We start from the raw sequence: 18212 nt of genomic DNA, 5'->3' as shown, positions 1-18212 counted from the left end.
CCCTGCCTGAGACGAGGTACAGACTCCAGGGTGTTTCAGATTTCCTTCTGTCCTTGGGAATTCCATCCTCTACCCAAGTGTTCACCCATAGGTGGCCCTGCTTTATTTGCTATATATTCACACTGAGTCCTACCCAGCTCACAAGAGACTCAGGATGGACTTGTTAGAAGCAGGATAAACTTGCCAATAAAAAAATTAAAAATAAACTCAAACCAATTTGCAGGGAACCGCCTTAGTAAATCAAGAAGAGAAGCACCAAAGGACACAGAGCCATGCAACTTTTGGATGCAAGCCATTTCATTTGTCTCATCTCCAGAGTCCCCTGCTATTCTTTGAAGACCACCATCCCCACCCTTCTGCCATCCTCACCCCCTTTAGGGCAAATTAAAATGGGGCTAGAGCTGTCCCTGTCTGAGACTGGAGAGAAAAGGAAGGCCATTGGTAACTAGTGGCTCATCCCTGTGTCCATCACAGGGCTGTCTTCCCACTGCTCAGGGCTTTCCTCTGCAGGAAATGCACTCAACCCTGGGGAAGGGAAATAACAGTGTTAGAAGGGGCAGCCTCCCCCTCCCCTAAAAATACCCACCCTCACAGTGGGGGATGGGGGAAATGGCTCACTGGAGTAGACCTACTATGAGGCAGACCAAGGTAATCATCAGAACTTCTTATTACCTTATAATCATCTCCTACTCATTGTCAAGTATCTTCTACCACAGGACAGGCACTTTGTGAAGCCTCACTCACTCCTCACAACAGCTGTACAAAATAGGAATTACAATCCTGGTTTATAAAGGAGAAAATTGGGTTTCAGAGAGCAACTTGCCCAAAGTCACACAAAGTCAGTGGTAGAGCTAAGATTCCTAATGCATCCCATCCCCTATGTCATCCCATGAGTCATCTAATGTATTCATTCTGCCCAGGGATCCCTACTTGGAGAAACACCCTAGCCTGAATAGAACTTAATGGAAACTGAAGAGCATCAGTGTGTGGCAGAAAGAGCCCTGGACTGGAGTCAGGGAGAGGGACAGTGGGGTGGGTGCCTTCACTATCTCGGTGAATTTGGGCACTCCACGGTTCTCCTGGCCACAACTTCCACATCTGGAAAAGGATGTGGTTAGATCACTACATGTTCTTTCCAGCTCTAAAATTACTTCTGTTTTAAGAGGATCTCAACTCCCAAATTGTGAAGTTTCTGGCCAAAAAGTAATTGAGCAGAGAATCCTCTCAGATGCCCCCACAAAATCATACCACAAGCCTGAGCAAGTCCTACTATAATTTAATAACAATAACATTCCCTTACACATGTCTGTAACTTTAGAGTTTATAATGCCCTTTCAAATACATAACTTCATTTTGATTCTTGCAACTATTGCACAGATGAGGAAACTTGAGTCTCAGATGTTGACTGACTTGGGCCATTTCATAAAGTCAGTACATGGTGATATGAAAGCTTGTATTCCCATTTCCATTTAACCACAACCAAAAGGAATGATCCCACATGTACTTGTGCTTGGATTTAGAGTTATATTGCAGAATGAGCCCATTCATATAACAAGCCAGTGGTTCTCAACCTTCCTAATGCCGCGACCCTTTAATACAGTTCCTCATGTTGTGGTGACCCCCAACCATAAAATTATTTTCGTTACTACTTCATAACTATGATTTTGCTACTGTTATGAATAGTAATGTAAATATCTTATATGCAGGATGTATTTTCAGGGGTCGCGACCCACAGGTTGAGAACCGATTCTAAGCCATCATCATCATCATCCACATTGAACTCATTTGAGTACATAATAGACACTAAGTCATAGTTGTTAAAACTATTAATAAAGAGGCTGGTACTGTTTCAGTACATATACCCCATTTGAGTACATAATAGACACTAAGTCATAGTTGTTAAAACTATTAATAAAGAGGCTGGTACTGTTTCAGTACATATACCCCAATACCTGCCAATTCCATCTGCAGGTAAGATGAGCTCTGCTTCAAGGCATATCACCCTCACATGTATATATATTATTCTCTCTCCTCATCCCAGGTCCCAAAAAGGGCACACTGATGAGTCCTTTTCTCCTAGACATGATTCCTTCAGCATCCCTCAGTCTGGTGCTATGAACAGGCTTGGCTGAGGCAGGGCATCCTCAGGAACAATAGTTTTTCATTGCTGTCTGCCTATATTCAGTTGCAGGGTGTAACAATGGTGTTTCACACAAGATAATCAGCTCTGCTCCCCACCCTGCTCCATGTCTTTAAAAATGTATATGTGCACAAGAAAGAAAACACAAAACAAAACCAGAAGAGGGGGAGGCAATCTTGAAATGAATTTGACTGCAGAAGCTTATGTTCCTGCAGACATAGTAGATATTAATAATTCAACAAAATATTACAGTAATTACTATACTTTGCAAAATCACAACAGTGCACTTTAGCACTACCAATCTCCCTGCCATTGCCATTAATAAATAAACCACGGTTCCCTATATTAAACTTGTTATTTAAAAGCTAAATATTTTATCAGCATTAATGTATTTTAAATAATCATTCAAGACCAAGAAAATCCCTGGCCCCACATTGTTCCCCTTGCCCCAATAAGTGAAATCCCATCTTCACAGCCAGAACAGAAATTGACTTTAACAGGAATACACTAAGCTTAGGGCTTGAAGACCCCCCACAGAGGGATCTGAGGACCACTCAGCTCAAATGCTCTGCTGGAATCCGATTAGGCTGCTGAAAAGAGAGTGAGAAATAAAAAGTTGAAGATAAATTATTTTGGACCCTGTAGCCAACCTACCTCATTCAGCTCCAGAAAAGAAAGCCATGAATTGTAAAGCAAGGTAAGTGGCAGGAAACCACCAAAAAGACACACCTAACGATAGCCCTGAGCATGGATGAGGCTAATGACCTTGAAATACAGGTGAGCCTCACTTTACATCGTAGTTATGACCTCACAAATCTTCTACATCCAATCTATCAAATTCTGTTGGTTTTACCTACTCTATCAGTTAGCTTTTTCTTCAGAACAAACCACTCAAATCTCAACCCCTTATTTTCACAACAATCATTTATTCTCAGAAATGTACAGGGCAGCTGAAGGTTGGGTGATACAGCTGGGCTCAGGTGGGCAGTTCTGCTGCTCATGGCTAGGTTCGGCTCGGCTGATCTAGGCTCAGAGTAGCTACATGTGATTTGTCACTCATTATCCTCACAGGAGCAGTCGGCTAGCCTGGGTGTTTTTCTCACAGCCACTGCAGAGGCTCAACACAGCAGGCAGATACACAGTGCTTCTTGCTAAGTAAGCTTAGAACTGGCACCTTTCCTACTGGCCAAAGCAAGTCACGAGGCCAAACCCAAAAGGCACTAGGAAAGCAAAGGGAGTTATGGGGAGGTGTGAAGAATTATACAAAGGAGCCAACACCATCGACTACATCTGCTAAATATTTCTTCAGTTGGCTCCTTCCCACCCAATCCTACCACCACCACCTAAACCACCATCATCTTTAGCTACAGCAGCAGGCTGGTCTCCAAGCATCCATCCTATTCTTCCTCCAAACCACAGGGTGGTCAGAGTGGTTTTTTAATGCCAATTGAATTGTATCACTCTCCTATGTTAAACCCTCCAGTGGCTTACCCCTTGGCTCTTAGGCTAAAGAAGAAACTCCTTCCCCTGGGCTCGTAAGGTCCTACCCATCCCTGCTTGTCTAGCTTCATCTCTCACCAGCCCCTAGCCCATGAGTCATCTGCTCCAGCCACCCTGTCCTTTTTGTCCCTTTTAGATATCTTGCTCCCTCATGCCCCAGAAGCTGTGTGACCGGAACACTCTGCCCTCTCCTCTTCACCTCATTGACCCTGAGGACCTCTGAGAGCTCAGCTCATCTGCTTCTGCCTCTCTGCCCTCTCCATTAAATGTCCCAGGGGCAGTCTATGATAGTATCATGAACTTCCCCTTCAGAGAACTGCTCACCATTATATATTCAGAGCTCAGCAGCATCTGACACATAGAGGGCACAACACAAATACCTGCTTAATACTGATGAAGTTTTTAAAATATGTTTTTAATTTGTAAAGTAAAAGGTAGCTAAAACTGCCCCTTTTTTAGAGTATTATGTTAAAGGTATTCAGATAATAAGTCTCTACAGCAAATTGCTCTGTAGAGGGTTTAGTGCCCCTCATCAGACTGCCAGTTGGTATGAATCTGGTTGTAATGCATCGGGACTCCTTAAAGGGCTCTACATCACTAATATGAACAAAGCCACAGTTGTCCCACAGCAGGCAGCTCCTTTTCCTCATCCCCATCAGTTCCTGAGTGGGAGGGGAGGCACATATAATCCCAAAACAGCAGAGGATGCAATCCAGCAAATAATCTAAGTAAGGGAACATTTTTTGACCCTAGATTACTATGTACATATGAACCTTCAAGCCAATGTGAGAGCAAAATAAATTTTAGAGATACCAAGAATGAAAAAAAAATGATTGCTGAAGCAATGGGTGACTATATTATCTATCATCCAAACCAGGAACTTTTGAGAGTTAAAAGGAATCTACCAATATGTATAACAGGACATTGGAATAAGCATTCCCACACACTCTCTGAAAAAGAATACTTGAGGATGTAACACAGAAAAATGAAAATCAGCCCCAAATAAGAAAAAATGAATCCAACAAACAGAGGTATTACCCCCAGGAGTAGAATAAGTAGATGTATCGAGATGACAACAGGGAAGCCAGCCTACAAAGGAATCAGTATGAATTAGAATATTCAATAATAATACAATTAAGAAGTTGGAATATCTCAATACTATGGCCAAAAACAAAAAGCTGTACAAGAAAATGAGCCCAAACTAAGATGGCAGAATTCATACCAACTATCAGGACATGAGATGATCGATTTGATCTCCAACCTCAGAAGACTCCTCACCAAACAACACAGGTTTAGTCATGAGGATTAGATCTATTTCCTACCATGCTACTGGGTTTTGTTGTAAATAATAAACACAACCATAACATTTAAACATTCTATTAGTCTTCATTCACTGTGATCTTGATTGCATTTAATGTATTTCCTAAGTATGCTCAAATTGGCACATATTTTAAATTATCTCACATTGTTCTCAGCAATGTTTATCTAATATGTGTTTCCCACACACAAGACTTTAAGCTTTGTGGGTGTCCAGAGTGTATCATATGCTTTGTTCACAGCGTGCATCACCAGTCATATAGTAGATGCTCCCCAATACTTCATATTATCTCAAAGGAAGAAATCAGAGCAATCAATATAGGTCAAGTCCTGAAACAAATGTTTTCCTTAAACATCCATTCTACACTGCCATCTGAGACTTTTATTATAAAAGATGTGACTTGAAATAAATTGTACATTATTCCTGGATGTACAATGAAAGTGGATGCAGGCAAAAGAAGGTGGATGTCGTAACATGGTCTCAAATCTGTTGTGGAAAGACCTCCAGCCACTGAAGGAACAAAGGAGAGGTAAGGTGAATTAACACCGAGTTCACAGCTCCCCCTGTTTATACCACTTTGAAAAGCATTCTTTTCAAATTGCTTCCAAGTGCAGCATCTCATTATTTAACTGCGACATAAAGGGAACAAATAGGAATGCCCCCATTTCACACATAAAAAATGATTGACCTCATATCACATCTAATTTATGGTGAGATGGGCTTGCATCAATTTATGCAACTCTTAAATTTTGTAGATAAAGAAACTGAATTAGAAAATTCAAATAAGTTAGCATCATACTAAGCAGGAGGAGGAGGAGGAAGAGGAGGAGGAGGAGGAGAAAAAGAAGGAGAAGGAGAAGAAGAACAACAACAACAAGAGAATGCACATATACTTGGGATAGAACAAATGTATGAACTCTTGAAAGAAGCATTTTACATTTTTTATCATCATTCAAGACCCTCTCCTTACTAATGCACCCATTTTTTAAAAAAAATCTCTAATTCATATACATATAAGCTGCTACACCTGAGAGGGTCTTTATTCACCTACACCTAAGAAAGGATGACTTGCTGAAGATTGTAATGTACCCAAGTCTAGAGATCCCAACTCTCAGGCTCATATTCTTCCCAGCCTGTCATGATGACCTTCACTGATGAACTGTAAGCTCAGCTGCTCCCTGCCAAAACAAAGTTTAAGAAAAACAGGAATTGTACCCTATTCCTAGTCAGGATATCACCTGCCAGGAGGTAGAGGTCCCAATTTTAAGGACCCTCTGTGTATTGAGAAGACTAAGTGCACGCCTTGGGGTAAGGTGGAGCTCCTTAGCCCTGAGAAATGACAGTGAAGACTAATTTGAAGGGGTATGTCTTCTCAAAGCCTCAACACCATGTTTCTGCCACTCAATATAACCATGAACTGGGCTCCTTTCTTCAGGATGGTGCCACACTAAAGGAGGACCTTCTCAGCACCAGAGTCAGTGATGCCATCTCCCTCTCCATTACTAATACATGCCATGGTATGGCCCTAAGTAGGATTTTTTTTTAAGTATGAGGGAAATTCTGACCCTGGCCATAGGTGCCCAGATATTTGGTCCAACGTTATTGCAGGTGTGTCTGTGAGGCTATTTCTGGATGAGATTCAGATTTGAATCAGTAGATTGAGTAGAGCAGATTACCCAATGTGGATGGACCTCATCCAATCCATTGAAGCTCGACTAGAACAAAAAGGCTGAGTAAGAAATAATTCTTCCTTTCTGCATCACTGTCTTCAAACTGGGGCACTGGTCTTCTCCTGCCTCAGACTCAGACTCAAACATAAACTACACCATCAGCAATATTGAGTTTCCAGCTTGCCAACTACAGATTGTGGACTCTTCAGCCTCCATAACAATGTCAGCCAGTTCCTTACAGTAAGGAATCTCTTTACATATATAAATATATACACACACGTATAAAGATATTTACAAGTCAAGTAGTTTATTTGGGAGGCAATACCAAGAAATACTGATAAGGGAGTAGATGGAAAGGGCTGCCAATAAAGCAAGCAAATTACCACAGTGGGCAACTGGGGTGTCATCCCACTGGAGACTCTGGAAGACAGTGTAGAAAATCAGCCTCAGACATAAGGGAGCTGGGGTATTCATCCAACTTCCGCTAGTCATTGATAGGTGGCTTCTCCCTACTCCTTGATGGGAATTAATTTCTGACACTTCCAGCCTGTGCCTTGGGTGATCAAATCAAGCTTCAGTGGGCAAAAAGGCCCTGGTGCTGGTGGTTAGAAATCAGGCCAACATGCAGAGAAACGGCAAGGGCTAAGGGAATATGGCAGACTACCATTTTATCTGCTACCGATGTCTAGACATTCAACCTGCCCTACTTCCTATCTAGGCAGATAATGAGAACTAACATTCTTAACCAATACAATAGCCCACTACACTAGTCCTTTTATGGGTAGTCATAATCTCTAAGATTCTAAACAACCCTATAAGCTCAGTAATCATCCCCATTTTATAGACAATGAAACTAAGACTCAGAGACCTGCTCAAAGTCACTGTTGCTTGGGAGCCGTCTCATAACAGAAAAGACATTTCAGAGTTTTCAGAAATCTTTCAGTCAAAAGTTTACTTTCAAGCATGAATGGCACTGAAAGAAACCCAGTGATATGATCAAGTCTTTCGCCTCTAAAGATACCCTTCCTTTACACCTGGAAAACAAGTTTCTTATGGGCTCAAAACTCTTGTAGATAAGCTCCCCCACTATGTTTAACCATGTTTGGATATAGCAGCTTGAGCCACTTTTCAAGCCCTGAAAAAAAAAATGTTCACCTCAGTAATTGTTCTCCATCTCCCACTGAGAACAGATTTTAAAAAGAAAAAGCCCATTTCTTATATATCAGCGTAATCTTTAACCTGATTCTAGCCATCTGGCAGTGAAAAGAAAGTGCCTACCTCACCATAGATGCCAAAAAGACCTTAAGAGTACTGAGTCAGGCATGTGGGACCTGAGATCCAGTGACAGACAACTGTGATGTCCCAGGGTTGCAGACCCTAGGCCTGAAGGCAGCCAGAGGAGGCCGGACACTTCCTCAACCCCAAGACATTCATTCTTCACTCAGGCAGTCTTAAGTATTTAAGAAAGTGTTTATGTCATTCAAATCAATAAGCTTCTATTGACTGACCACCATGCACACAAAAAAAGTGAGAAGCACAGAGGCAGAAAATGCAGAAGAGATGGGAGAAGCAAGCCTGAGCATCACCTCTGGCTGAATTTATTTCTAGATTCTTAGTTGAGTCATCCATGGGTTGAATGGACTGCGGAATATTTGTGCAAGGCATCCATTTCCTTGTTTCTGCAGGAAGAGGCTGAATGATCAACACTCAGGACTCACTACTTTGTTTTCAATCAATTATTAATCTCTCGGTCACCAAAGGACCCCTTACACGATGTAACTGCAGGCTGCTGCTGCTCTTCTCTCCTTTGGGACAATTTCTCATGCAGCATTCTTCTACTATTTCATCTTATTTATTTTCCTTTATTTCCCAGGACAACAGTCCCTCCAGTGTCTGTGTAGGAATCTCAGGCCCCATTTTTTGGTGCATAGAATACAGACAAAAAGGGAATTCAAGTCTGTAACTTGATGGGTAACTACAAGATATGGATGGTTTGGGCCAATATGGTAATTTTGGAAAAGAGACAGCAAGTAGTCTGCAGATAGTTCCAGCAACAGATATCCCCATTTTGCATCAGGCACAAAGCAGTTAGGAGATTGAGAGGAGAAGCAAACCTGGACTGTCAGGTCCATCCCATGACCTTGACGTTGAGTCTTGGGCACTATAGGCTCTGCTTACCAACCAGCCCAGCAGCCCAGTTCTCCTATTTTCTTAAACCTACACATTTCACTTCTTCAAGAAGTCTTCTATGATTCACTATAAAGGATAATCATAGATGTCCAAGCCAAGGGAAGCTATGTTATGTTAAAATTCATCTTTCTGAATACCTTTCTCAACCCTCCACTCCATGAAATCCTGGAAAAATATTCAACTTATTAGTTGTGAATTAGTGTAATCTTTAACCTGTTTCTAACCATCTGATTCAAACCATTTCTATTACAAATTCTAAGTATGAGTTTCAAGAAGCCAGGTCCCCAGCCATTCATTCCTCAATTTCATTCACTGTGTATGTCAGGACCACACAGAAGACAGATATCACAACGACACATCTGACTGAGGCCATGGACTATGGGAGCGGGTTGAAATGAACATCTCACTGAGAAACTTTAGGCAAGTCCCTCCTTCCTGTGCTTCAATGTTTCCATCTGAAAATGACAGAAAAGCCCCTTCCAATATAAAAATAAAAACAAAACCAACTGAAAGTATCTGAAAGGCTTGCTTCAGATCAAACACTTCTTTTAAGCCCTCTGCTATGTGTCTTATTTAATCCTTACAACAGCCCAATGTGAGAGGTATTATCTTCACCTTGTTTTTGTAGATAAAAAATAGCTAAAAAGGGTGACAACTTGCCTGATGTCACACAGCTATTAAGAAAAAGAGGCAGCCCAGCTGGTGTTGCTCAGTGATTGAATCAGGAAGCCACAGTTCAATTCCCGGTCGGGGCACATACCTGGGTTGCAGGTTCAATCCCGAGTAGGAGGCATGCAGGAGGCAGCTGATCAATGTTTCTCTCTCATCAATATTTCTGTCTCTCTATCCCTCTCCCTTCCTCTCTCTCTAAAGTCAATAAAAAAGATATTTTTTAAAAAGACAGAGACAGCTCTTCCCCTAAACTAGGTTCTCTTACAGTGTGTGCCAAGTAACTGGGCACAGTTATACTGACCAACAGCCCTGCATGGCTGGCCCCACCATGCCCTGGGTCCCTCTCATATCAGCCCAGAAGGGATGGCTTCCTCTGCTCGCCATCAATGAGTTAATAGTAGACAGCTATTCATGCAATCCTTAAGCTCTTAGACACCATTAGTTTTTTTTAATTTACTATTGCACATTAATGTACTATAAAAAATAGTATTTCCATAAATAATTAAACCCAAACTACACTGATCAAAATAAATGAGCAAAATGTTCCTGATGATGCAACCAGGTTTGATTCACTAACGCAAATAATGAGGTGACTCACAAGAGGCCCCCATTAACTACCATTACAAAGATACAGGTTGTCCAACATTAACAAGCTCGGTATTTATTGTCTGCAGCCACGGAGGTGGGTGGGCCAGAGTGGGTACACAGGGGGGCCCTAGCACACAGCCTGGGAACAGGAGGGAGAATCTATTTCTAAGCCTCTCTGGCTAACTTCATGTATATTCATCTTAGGCCTCAGTCTATCCTACCTATAACATGGGCAGCATATCTCACCTGAGTGAAAAATAAATTGCATAAATACTCTTGTCAGGAAAATGGTCTATAAACCCAAGTAGAAAGGAAAAAACTGGGAGTGAGTAGAGGACAGCAACACAAAGAAAGACCAGTAGGGAGTCCATGCCGTGTTCCTATCTGAGCCTCATATCCCTCATCTCTGTGCGGAGTGATTTGATGAAGACAGTTTCTAAGTGCATGTCCAGCCTTGACATTCTGCAAGTCTAGGATGCCTGTAGCATCTCCCACAGTGATCCTCTCTCCTCTGAACTCATAGCCTAAAATGGTCACTTGACAATGATCACATATCACCCATGGCATTTGTCTTGTTGTCATGTGTTACTTTCTATAAGAGCAATCTCATATCCAAAGCATATTGGAAGGACCTTGAGGCAAACATTGCCTTGTCTTTGTTTGTCTTCTCCCTCCATCACACTCCTACCAGCTCCTGTGCCCAGACCACTGGCACATACAAAGGAAATACTTAGCAAAGGGTTGAATATCTTATATGAGTCCATCTAATCTCTGGAGTACATAAGAAAGAAGCCAGGACTGCTGACTAGTCCCTATTTCTATCTTACTACATGGGATAGAGCTGCCTCTAAATCTTATGTTGAAATTCATATATGAATGATAAACCAGGTGTATAAACTCAATGCTATTAAGAGACGGTGTTAGTGCCCATCAGCAGATGAGTGGATTAAAAAACGGTGGTACATCTACACAATGGAATACTACGCTGCTGTAAAAAAGAAAGAACTCTTACAATTCACAACAACATGGATGGACATGGAGAGCATTATGCTAAGCGAAATAAGCCAGTAGGAGAAAGATAAATAGGACATGATCTCATTTGTGGAATATAGTTAACAACATAAACTGATGAACAAAAATAGATCCAGAGACAGAAAAACCTTCAACAGACTGTCAAACTTCAGAGGAAAGGTAGGAGATGGGTGTGTGTGTGGCGGTGGGGGGGGGGGGGGGGGTGGTGGTAAGAGATCAACCAAAGGACTTGTATGCATGCATATAAGCATAACCAATGGACACAGACACTAGGTGGGTAGGGACATGTGCTGGGGGGGGGGTGTCCAGGGAGAGGTCAATGGGGGGAAAAGGAGACATATGTAATACTTTAAACAATAAAGATTTTTTTTAAAAAAAGAGATGGTGTTAGACTGCCCCACCCTACCCCCACCCCCACCCCCACCACAGCTAAGGCAGTCTATAAATTCTATACGTACATAGGGAAAGGGGAAATAAATGCCTCTAAGGAAGGCTCCATAGAGGTGCTGTGTTTGAACCTCCAACTAACTATGAATAACAGTAGCGGGAGACTCAAGAGCTAAGGTTTGGAGTCAAGAGGAGGCTTGGCACAATGAAGGGGCTGCCTTGGCTAGAGTGAAGGAGTCAAAAATAAAAACTGGAGAAAGAGACCAAGAATATACACAGTGAGGGGCCCTGAATGCCCAGCTAAGGGACTTCGGATTTGAATCTAAAGGCTAAAGGTACTCCAGCTCCAACGTGGACATACTGCTTGAAATACTCCTGGTGATAGCAGCTGTCAAGTTAGAAGCGGCTGAGAAAGAAATCATGGATATCCCAAAGGATGAGAATTTCCAAATCCTTTGTAGCCTTCTGTTAAATGAGACGTGGGACTATCCTCCTTTACCCACATGGTCCAGCATGACTGAGTACCTACTCCATGTAAGGCAGAGCTCTCTTATCTCTACTCGCTGCCAACAAAGTCAGTCACCCTCCAGTTCAAAGGGGGATAAGTATGGTCAGCCCAATTCCATCCACCCCACAGTGCCAGATCTGATGACTCAAAGTGGCCCACCAGGCACTAGCATTCTATTTTCCACCTCCTCCTCCACAAGGTCTCTTTTCTCCCAAACTTGCTTGGAAAAATCATCCTTAGGCATTTTTCCCTGTGCAGGAAGCGGCTCAAGCCAGCCAAGGTGCCAAAGGAAGCAGGAGATCAACAGGTGAGTCAAAGCACATGCCGCAGGGACACCTAGCCTTGGATAAAGCCCTGGCCTTCAGACTCATCTTCCTAGCTCAGCCTGTCTGGCTATGCTGCACCTCTCAGCTCCTTCCAGTTCCTAAATTCCTTCCGTGGCAATAGTAGATTTACACAGCCCGAGGGAACAGCAGTTCTCCCTTCTGCTCCCTGAGCCTTCGTGCCACTGGGGCCACCACCCCCCTTCCTTTACATCCCATTGGAGAAGCCACTTCCTGGCATTCCTTTCTTGTCAACTCCAAAGCAAGCTCCAACCACTACATTTCTGCAATCATTCGATCAGGCCTCCCAATTAAGGAGTTTGCAACTTCTGCTCACCTTGGAAATCACTGCAGGATCTGAGACGCAAATAACATGCTGTAACCTAGACAATCAGGGGAAGCACAGAGCAGACAAACAGCCTGTGTCAACCCTCTCCTCTTAACCCCTCCCCCAGACCAACAGTGACCAGGAGCAATTAGTGCTTTCTGCCTTGCCCAGCTACATCTCCACTGAGATGGCTCCCCTGTAATATTAATTAAAAACAGATTCTTTTTGGCAGCCCCTCGAAGAACGGCTTCTGTGGCAGGTTTCTTTATTAAGCCTCTGAGAAGGCAAAATGCATTAAGAAATTATGACATGGGGACTGTGAGCACAGACAATGAAGGCTAGACAATCCAGCCAAAAGCTATCTGAGAAATCTGTTTGGGAGCTACAATTAGATGCTTCAGTGCGTGGAATACAATTAATCGGATCAAATCTGTCACTATTTTGTACATTAGGAGTAAATATTTTAGAGCACAGTTCAGCTGAATTAGGTAAGGGTATGAAATCCCAACTGGGAGAATCCGTGTGCCCCCACCTGCCAGCATGCTCAGGGAAGGGTGGTCTGATAGGGACCCAGAATTGCCAGCATCTCTCATTTCTCTTCACCAAGCTGCAGTGTTGGGCACATTAACTGAAAACTATCTGGCAAGTGGTTCTGACCAGATACACTGCAGGGGCAGCAGCCTGTAAATCCATGCTCTGGGAGTGAGCTGCTGGAAAGGAATGGGGATCCATCTACAGAGGGGCAGCACTGCCACCTCAATACCAGGAATGGAAATCCCCACCAAGGATTACTCCAGGGAGGAGGGAGCATGGAACATGGACGGTTGCCTTCACAACTCTCCACGGCCATTTGCCAACTCACTGACCAAGCAGGGGGGTATCTTCCTTCCTTTGTGGGAGAAGGGCAGAATGATGGTTTTCTGTTCCCCTGGAAACCACGGGGACTGGGCTCTCTCTGGGTGTTTGTGGAACATCCTCTAACCCATTCATCACCAGGATCCCAGCTGGAGATAACTAGAGAGAATGAATGGCAAATCACTCAGGTTCCAAGTTCAAGTCCACTTATCTCTCTCCCAGAACACCTGGCAGGGCAAGAACAATAAGTGGGGAACCAACCGGGCAAGGCGGAGGGAGGGGAGGGGGACCGAGACTCCATCCCCTCCTGATGCATTCTGGCTCAAGCCTGCTGGGCACCTCCTCCTTGGCCCCCATGTCATCCCTCACCACTCTTGGGACCAAAGTGAATACATGTTCCAAGCCTGGGACAAGGATACCCTTCTGCCCACTGAGCCCCTGGATACATGCTGGATGCATGAGGTGGGGTGGAGGTCCTTGCCTTGCATGCCCACTCTGCATGCCTGACTGCAAACTGTCAGAGCGAAGTTCAATTTCCAGTTATATGGAGTGACCAAAAACTCCCATAGAAAGAAACCCATGTCAAGTAACAAGGTCCACCAAAGGCACTTGGCAGGAGAACACGTTAACCTGGTGCCTTCCAAGAGCAGTACATGTTTAACACTTTTGAAGCCAGAAGAGAAGATGGAATTCTCTTTTCCTGTCAAAAGAGCCTTATGTGGGACCCAAGTTGTCTGCCTTGGGGCCATCTCTCTCCACTTGGACCTTTCAGAAGGCCCATCAACCCCATCATTCTTCACCTGGATTTTATCTAGAGCACCTTCTTTCACTCCCTCAGGACAGGGAGAGGGGAGGAAGAAACCAACTGGGTAAGGTAGTAGAAACTGGTTTCCCAATTACTCTCCCAAGGGTTTATGTTTTTAAAGTCTCTAAAAGACAGAGTCATGCTAGTGTTTCCCCATATTCCCTCAGATCATCACGGACCAACACTCAGCAAAGCCTTTCTCACTCACTCAGTGGCATTGCCTGCAAAGCGTGGTCAAAAGAGGCAGGTCCAGCCCAGGAGCTCAAGAGCCAGTCCTCCTCTGGACCAGAGAAAGAGAGCACCCTGGGGTCCCTGCACCAGCTGTGCTACCTTGCCTTTTGCTTGAACGGTAAGACATGCCACCAGCACAACCAATAAACCCGGGGAACTGCCTGTGGACTGTCCAAACCTCATCACTGTTACTATAGAATTCCAAGGCCAGCTTGTCGACTCCCCGGGCCCCACTGGCCCTCTTTTAACTGAAGAGCCATTTCCCCAGGGAACATTGGGCAAGACATCCCCCATCACTTCCTCTGCTGCGCACGGGCACACAAGACAGGCAGAGAAGGCTATGCTTGTTTAACTACTATTTACAAAAAGCAACTACTATTTTCTAACGTCCCATCTTCAAGGCTTTGTCAACACACACACATACACACACACACATACACACACACACACACACACATGGATCCTTAAAATAAAAGCAGAGGTATAAGAAAACTCTTCAGGAAGAGTGATTTTAATGTGTAATTCATTATAAAGTCACAGGTACATGAGGACATCGCCTCTTCCTCCGAGGACACATTTACTTCAAGATAGCCTGTCCATCCTCCTCTCCCAGGAAGGAATACACACACACACTCCTCTGGGAACTTGTAAGACTTCAATCACCCATCCCTGCAAGGGCACATGTTGCCCACTCCCCACATCCACAGCTGCCCACTCCAAAGCTATGGGGGTGTTTGCTAGGGGCAGATGAAGCAGCGCACTGTGCTGGCTGCCAAGGATCTGGACTGCCAAGTCCTTCCCACCCAGCACCCCTTACCCAGGCTGGGCTACCAGCGCTGTGTATCATTAAGAATCAGGGAATCTACACTCAGGATTACCTACGTGCTGCGCTCTGCAGACTCCCAGCTCTCCTGTTATTAGCTTCTCACCCCCTGTGCCACCCCCAGCCAGGCCCCATTAAAATAAGATGAAATTTTCGCAGGGAAATCTTTAATGCCAGTCATGAAGAGACATACAAAGGGAGGAGGGCGGCGCTTTCCCATCCAATGAGTTCCCCCAGGCTGCCTGTGCAGACATCCACCGTCCTCCTGCCCAACGCTGGGGTCCCATCCCATCCGGAGAGCCAGAGAAAAGGATTTTTGTGAGACTGGCTGAAGTGGGGGGCAACGGAAGTGAGGGGAGTGGGGTAAATCCTGGGAGGCCGTTCCTCTCCGACCCGAGAGCCCATTCCCAGCTGTTCCTGGGCTTGGCTGCACCGCGCTGAGTGCAGGGGAGTTGGGTGCGGAGGGACCCCTCTGGGCCCGCTCTGCTGCGGCTGCAGCGGCTGCTGGGGCAGACTGCCGGGGCCCAGCGCTGGATCCAGAGCTCAGAGCCACGGGAGGGGACTCGAGGGCGCCACCTCTCGATACAGCCGCTTCCCGGAGAACCTGGCCGCAGAGTGGAGGTGGAGAGGTGAGCTGGAAGCACACAGGACCCATCTCCACTCGCGAGCGGATTGTATGTAGTGCGGGACGACTCGGCCCCGGCGAGTTTATTTGCTCAGCGACTTGTGTGTGCTTGGGCATGTGTGAGGGGAATGGGTGCTGAATTTCACTTCACGCTTTAAACTTTCTTGCTGCCTCTCCTGTAGCATTCCAGGGCAGCTGCCCAGGTTTTTTTGGGGGGGTGGGGGGGTATAATTAGTGTCACCTGGAGACCAGGCTGGGGTCGGCTTGGCCCTGTTTCCCGCCAGGGCTGGGAGAAAGTGGCCGGGAGCAGAGAGCAGAGACCCTAAGGCGGGCAGGAGTAAGGGGTCTGAGTGGCCTCCATCTCCCGGGCTCCCTTCTGAGTGATTGGAGAGGAGAAAGGGGAAGGAAGACCTGGCTGTCCCTAGAATCTGTCAGTCTGTCCAGCGGCTCCCACCCCAAATCGGTGTCCTCACTACGAATTCAATCGCCCAACAGGAAAACTCCAAGCCAAGTACACCAAACTACAGATCCCTCCTCTGCTCATCTTTAAGCTCCTTCACCCTCCCGGAGCTCCCCTGCGTGCTGCCCCAATCCTAGGGTCACCAATAAACAAACACACACCATCTTCCAACAAACTCCACTAACCTGTTGGGGGCGTGGGGGAAGCTAGGTCAACCTGTTCTCTCTAAAAGTCATGGTGCTCCCCCCAACCCTCGAGTAACTATCTGTCCCTCGTTCCTGCCCCCCATGCTCCCTTGCTGCGGAGAGACAGTGGGATCCCCGGCCCGCGGCGGGTACTCACGCTGCTGTTGTGTCCTGACCAGTGCACCATGGCTTGGTTGTGGGCCGAATCCCCGGTCAGCGCGAAGGAGGTGCTGGGCAGCCTGAGCTCTTCGGCCGCCGCGCCCCCGGCCCGCGAAGCCTTCGCCTCCTCCCGGAGCCCCTTGGCCAGAGGACGGCTTCCCTTGGAACCATCGGACCAAGCAGCGGCCCGGGTGTCCCCGCGTTCCAGGGCACTGGGGGGCTGCGCTCGGCGACTCCTCCTCGAGCCGCCAGATTTGCTAGGAGCCGGGATGCCCTGTCCCCACCGTGCACCTGCCGGCGACAGCCCCCCGGCATCTTCCTGCTTATCTCCTCCACTACCGCCGGCTGCCTGGGGCATCGGCTCTGGTCCGGGCCGGCGCCCGAGCGCGGCGCCTCTCCGTGCTGTAGCCAGGTCCTCCGGCCACTGGCTGGCCACTGCCCGCGGCAAGAGAGGCAGCAGAGCCGGGCGCCGCGAAACCGGGACCGCGGGGCGCCCAGGACCGCCTGTAGCTCCCCAAGTGATCTCGGCACCGGCTAGGACCCACGTCGACAGGAGCAGGAGCCCAGTCCGGGCAAGGGGTGCCCCGGGCCAACCTGCGGGGCGCTCCGTGCGCGCCAACTCCATGCCGCTGCGGCTGCCCAGGCTCGGGCCGCGGAGTGTGTGGCGCCGGCCGGTGCGGGTCCGCGCGCGGGGTGTGCGTCTGCCAGCGAGCCAGCCAGCGAGTGTGTGTCGGGGGAGTGGGGAGGGGGCGGCCGCGAAGGAGGTGGCTCGGGCTGGCGCGCCTCCTGGGTCCTCTCCACTCCTCTCCTCGCTCTTGATCGCTTGCTCTCTTGTCCAGAGGGTGATTCCAAACCCGGGGGAAATTAATCAATGCCCCTTCGGAGCTTTTTTAATTTTTCTCCCTTAAAATAAGATCCCCCGGAATCTTCCCCACCGAGCTCCAACAGAAATTTTGTGAAAAGGAGTGTTCAAAGATAATGAGCAGATCCTCTTTGACAATACGAAAATCAAGCCCGATCCAGAAGAAGGAGCTGGTGACAGACCCCAATCCAGTCTCTCCAAAATCCAGCCTCCAACCTGCGCCCGGTGAAGAGTTAGGAGCTGCTTCTTCTGCTTTTCGGGGGTTACTCTTCCGGCCCGTTGGGGGGGGGGGTGGCAGGGGGGGGGGCGGGGGGAGACGGCACGCCGGGAGGACAGGATGGGTGTCAAGGGAGGAGGAGTAAAGTGTTTTCAGCGCCAACTGTTCCGGTTCGGGAGCCAAGGGGGAGCCCAGCCAGAGCTGGCGCGTGGGGAGACAGCACTAGGAAGCTGAGCGAGGGATGGACGGGGGACTCCACTCCGGCTCCCCGGCCCCCACCCCTCGCAGCCTGCACCTCCCGCCTGGGCGGGGAACGCGTAGGGTGCTCCTGTGC

The 18212-nt window shown here is 46.8% G+C and overlaps 1 protein-coding gene across 1 annotated transcript in view; it reads right to left on the bottom strand.

Annotated features, from left to right (window-relative positions):
- Positions 1-17874, bottom strand: part of SORCS3 (sortilin related VPS10 domain containing receptor 3) — a 521399-nt gene extending 503525 nt beyond the window's left edge. The window contains exon 1 of the mRNA XM_059661336.1: positions 16798-17874. Coding sequence (XP_059517319.1) covers positions 16798-17424 — 627 coding nt within the window. The 5' untranslated portion in view covers positions 17425-17874. The remainder of the gene's footprint in view (positions 1-16797) is intronic.
- Between the last annotated feature and the right edge of the window lie 338 nt (positions 17875-18212).

The sequence above is a fragment of the Myotis daubentonii genome, chromosome 13 (assembly GCF_963259705.1).
Source record: "Myotis daubentonii chromosome 13, mMyoDau2.1, whole genome shotgun sequence".
NCBI classification, from domain to species: Eukaryota; Metazoa; Chordata; class Mammalia; order Chiroptera; family Vespertilionidae; genus Myotis; species Myotis daubentonii.
Note: the sequence above shows the minus strand (reverse complement) of the source record. Positions and strands in the feature narration are given on the sequence as shown.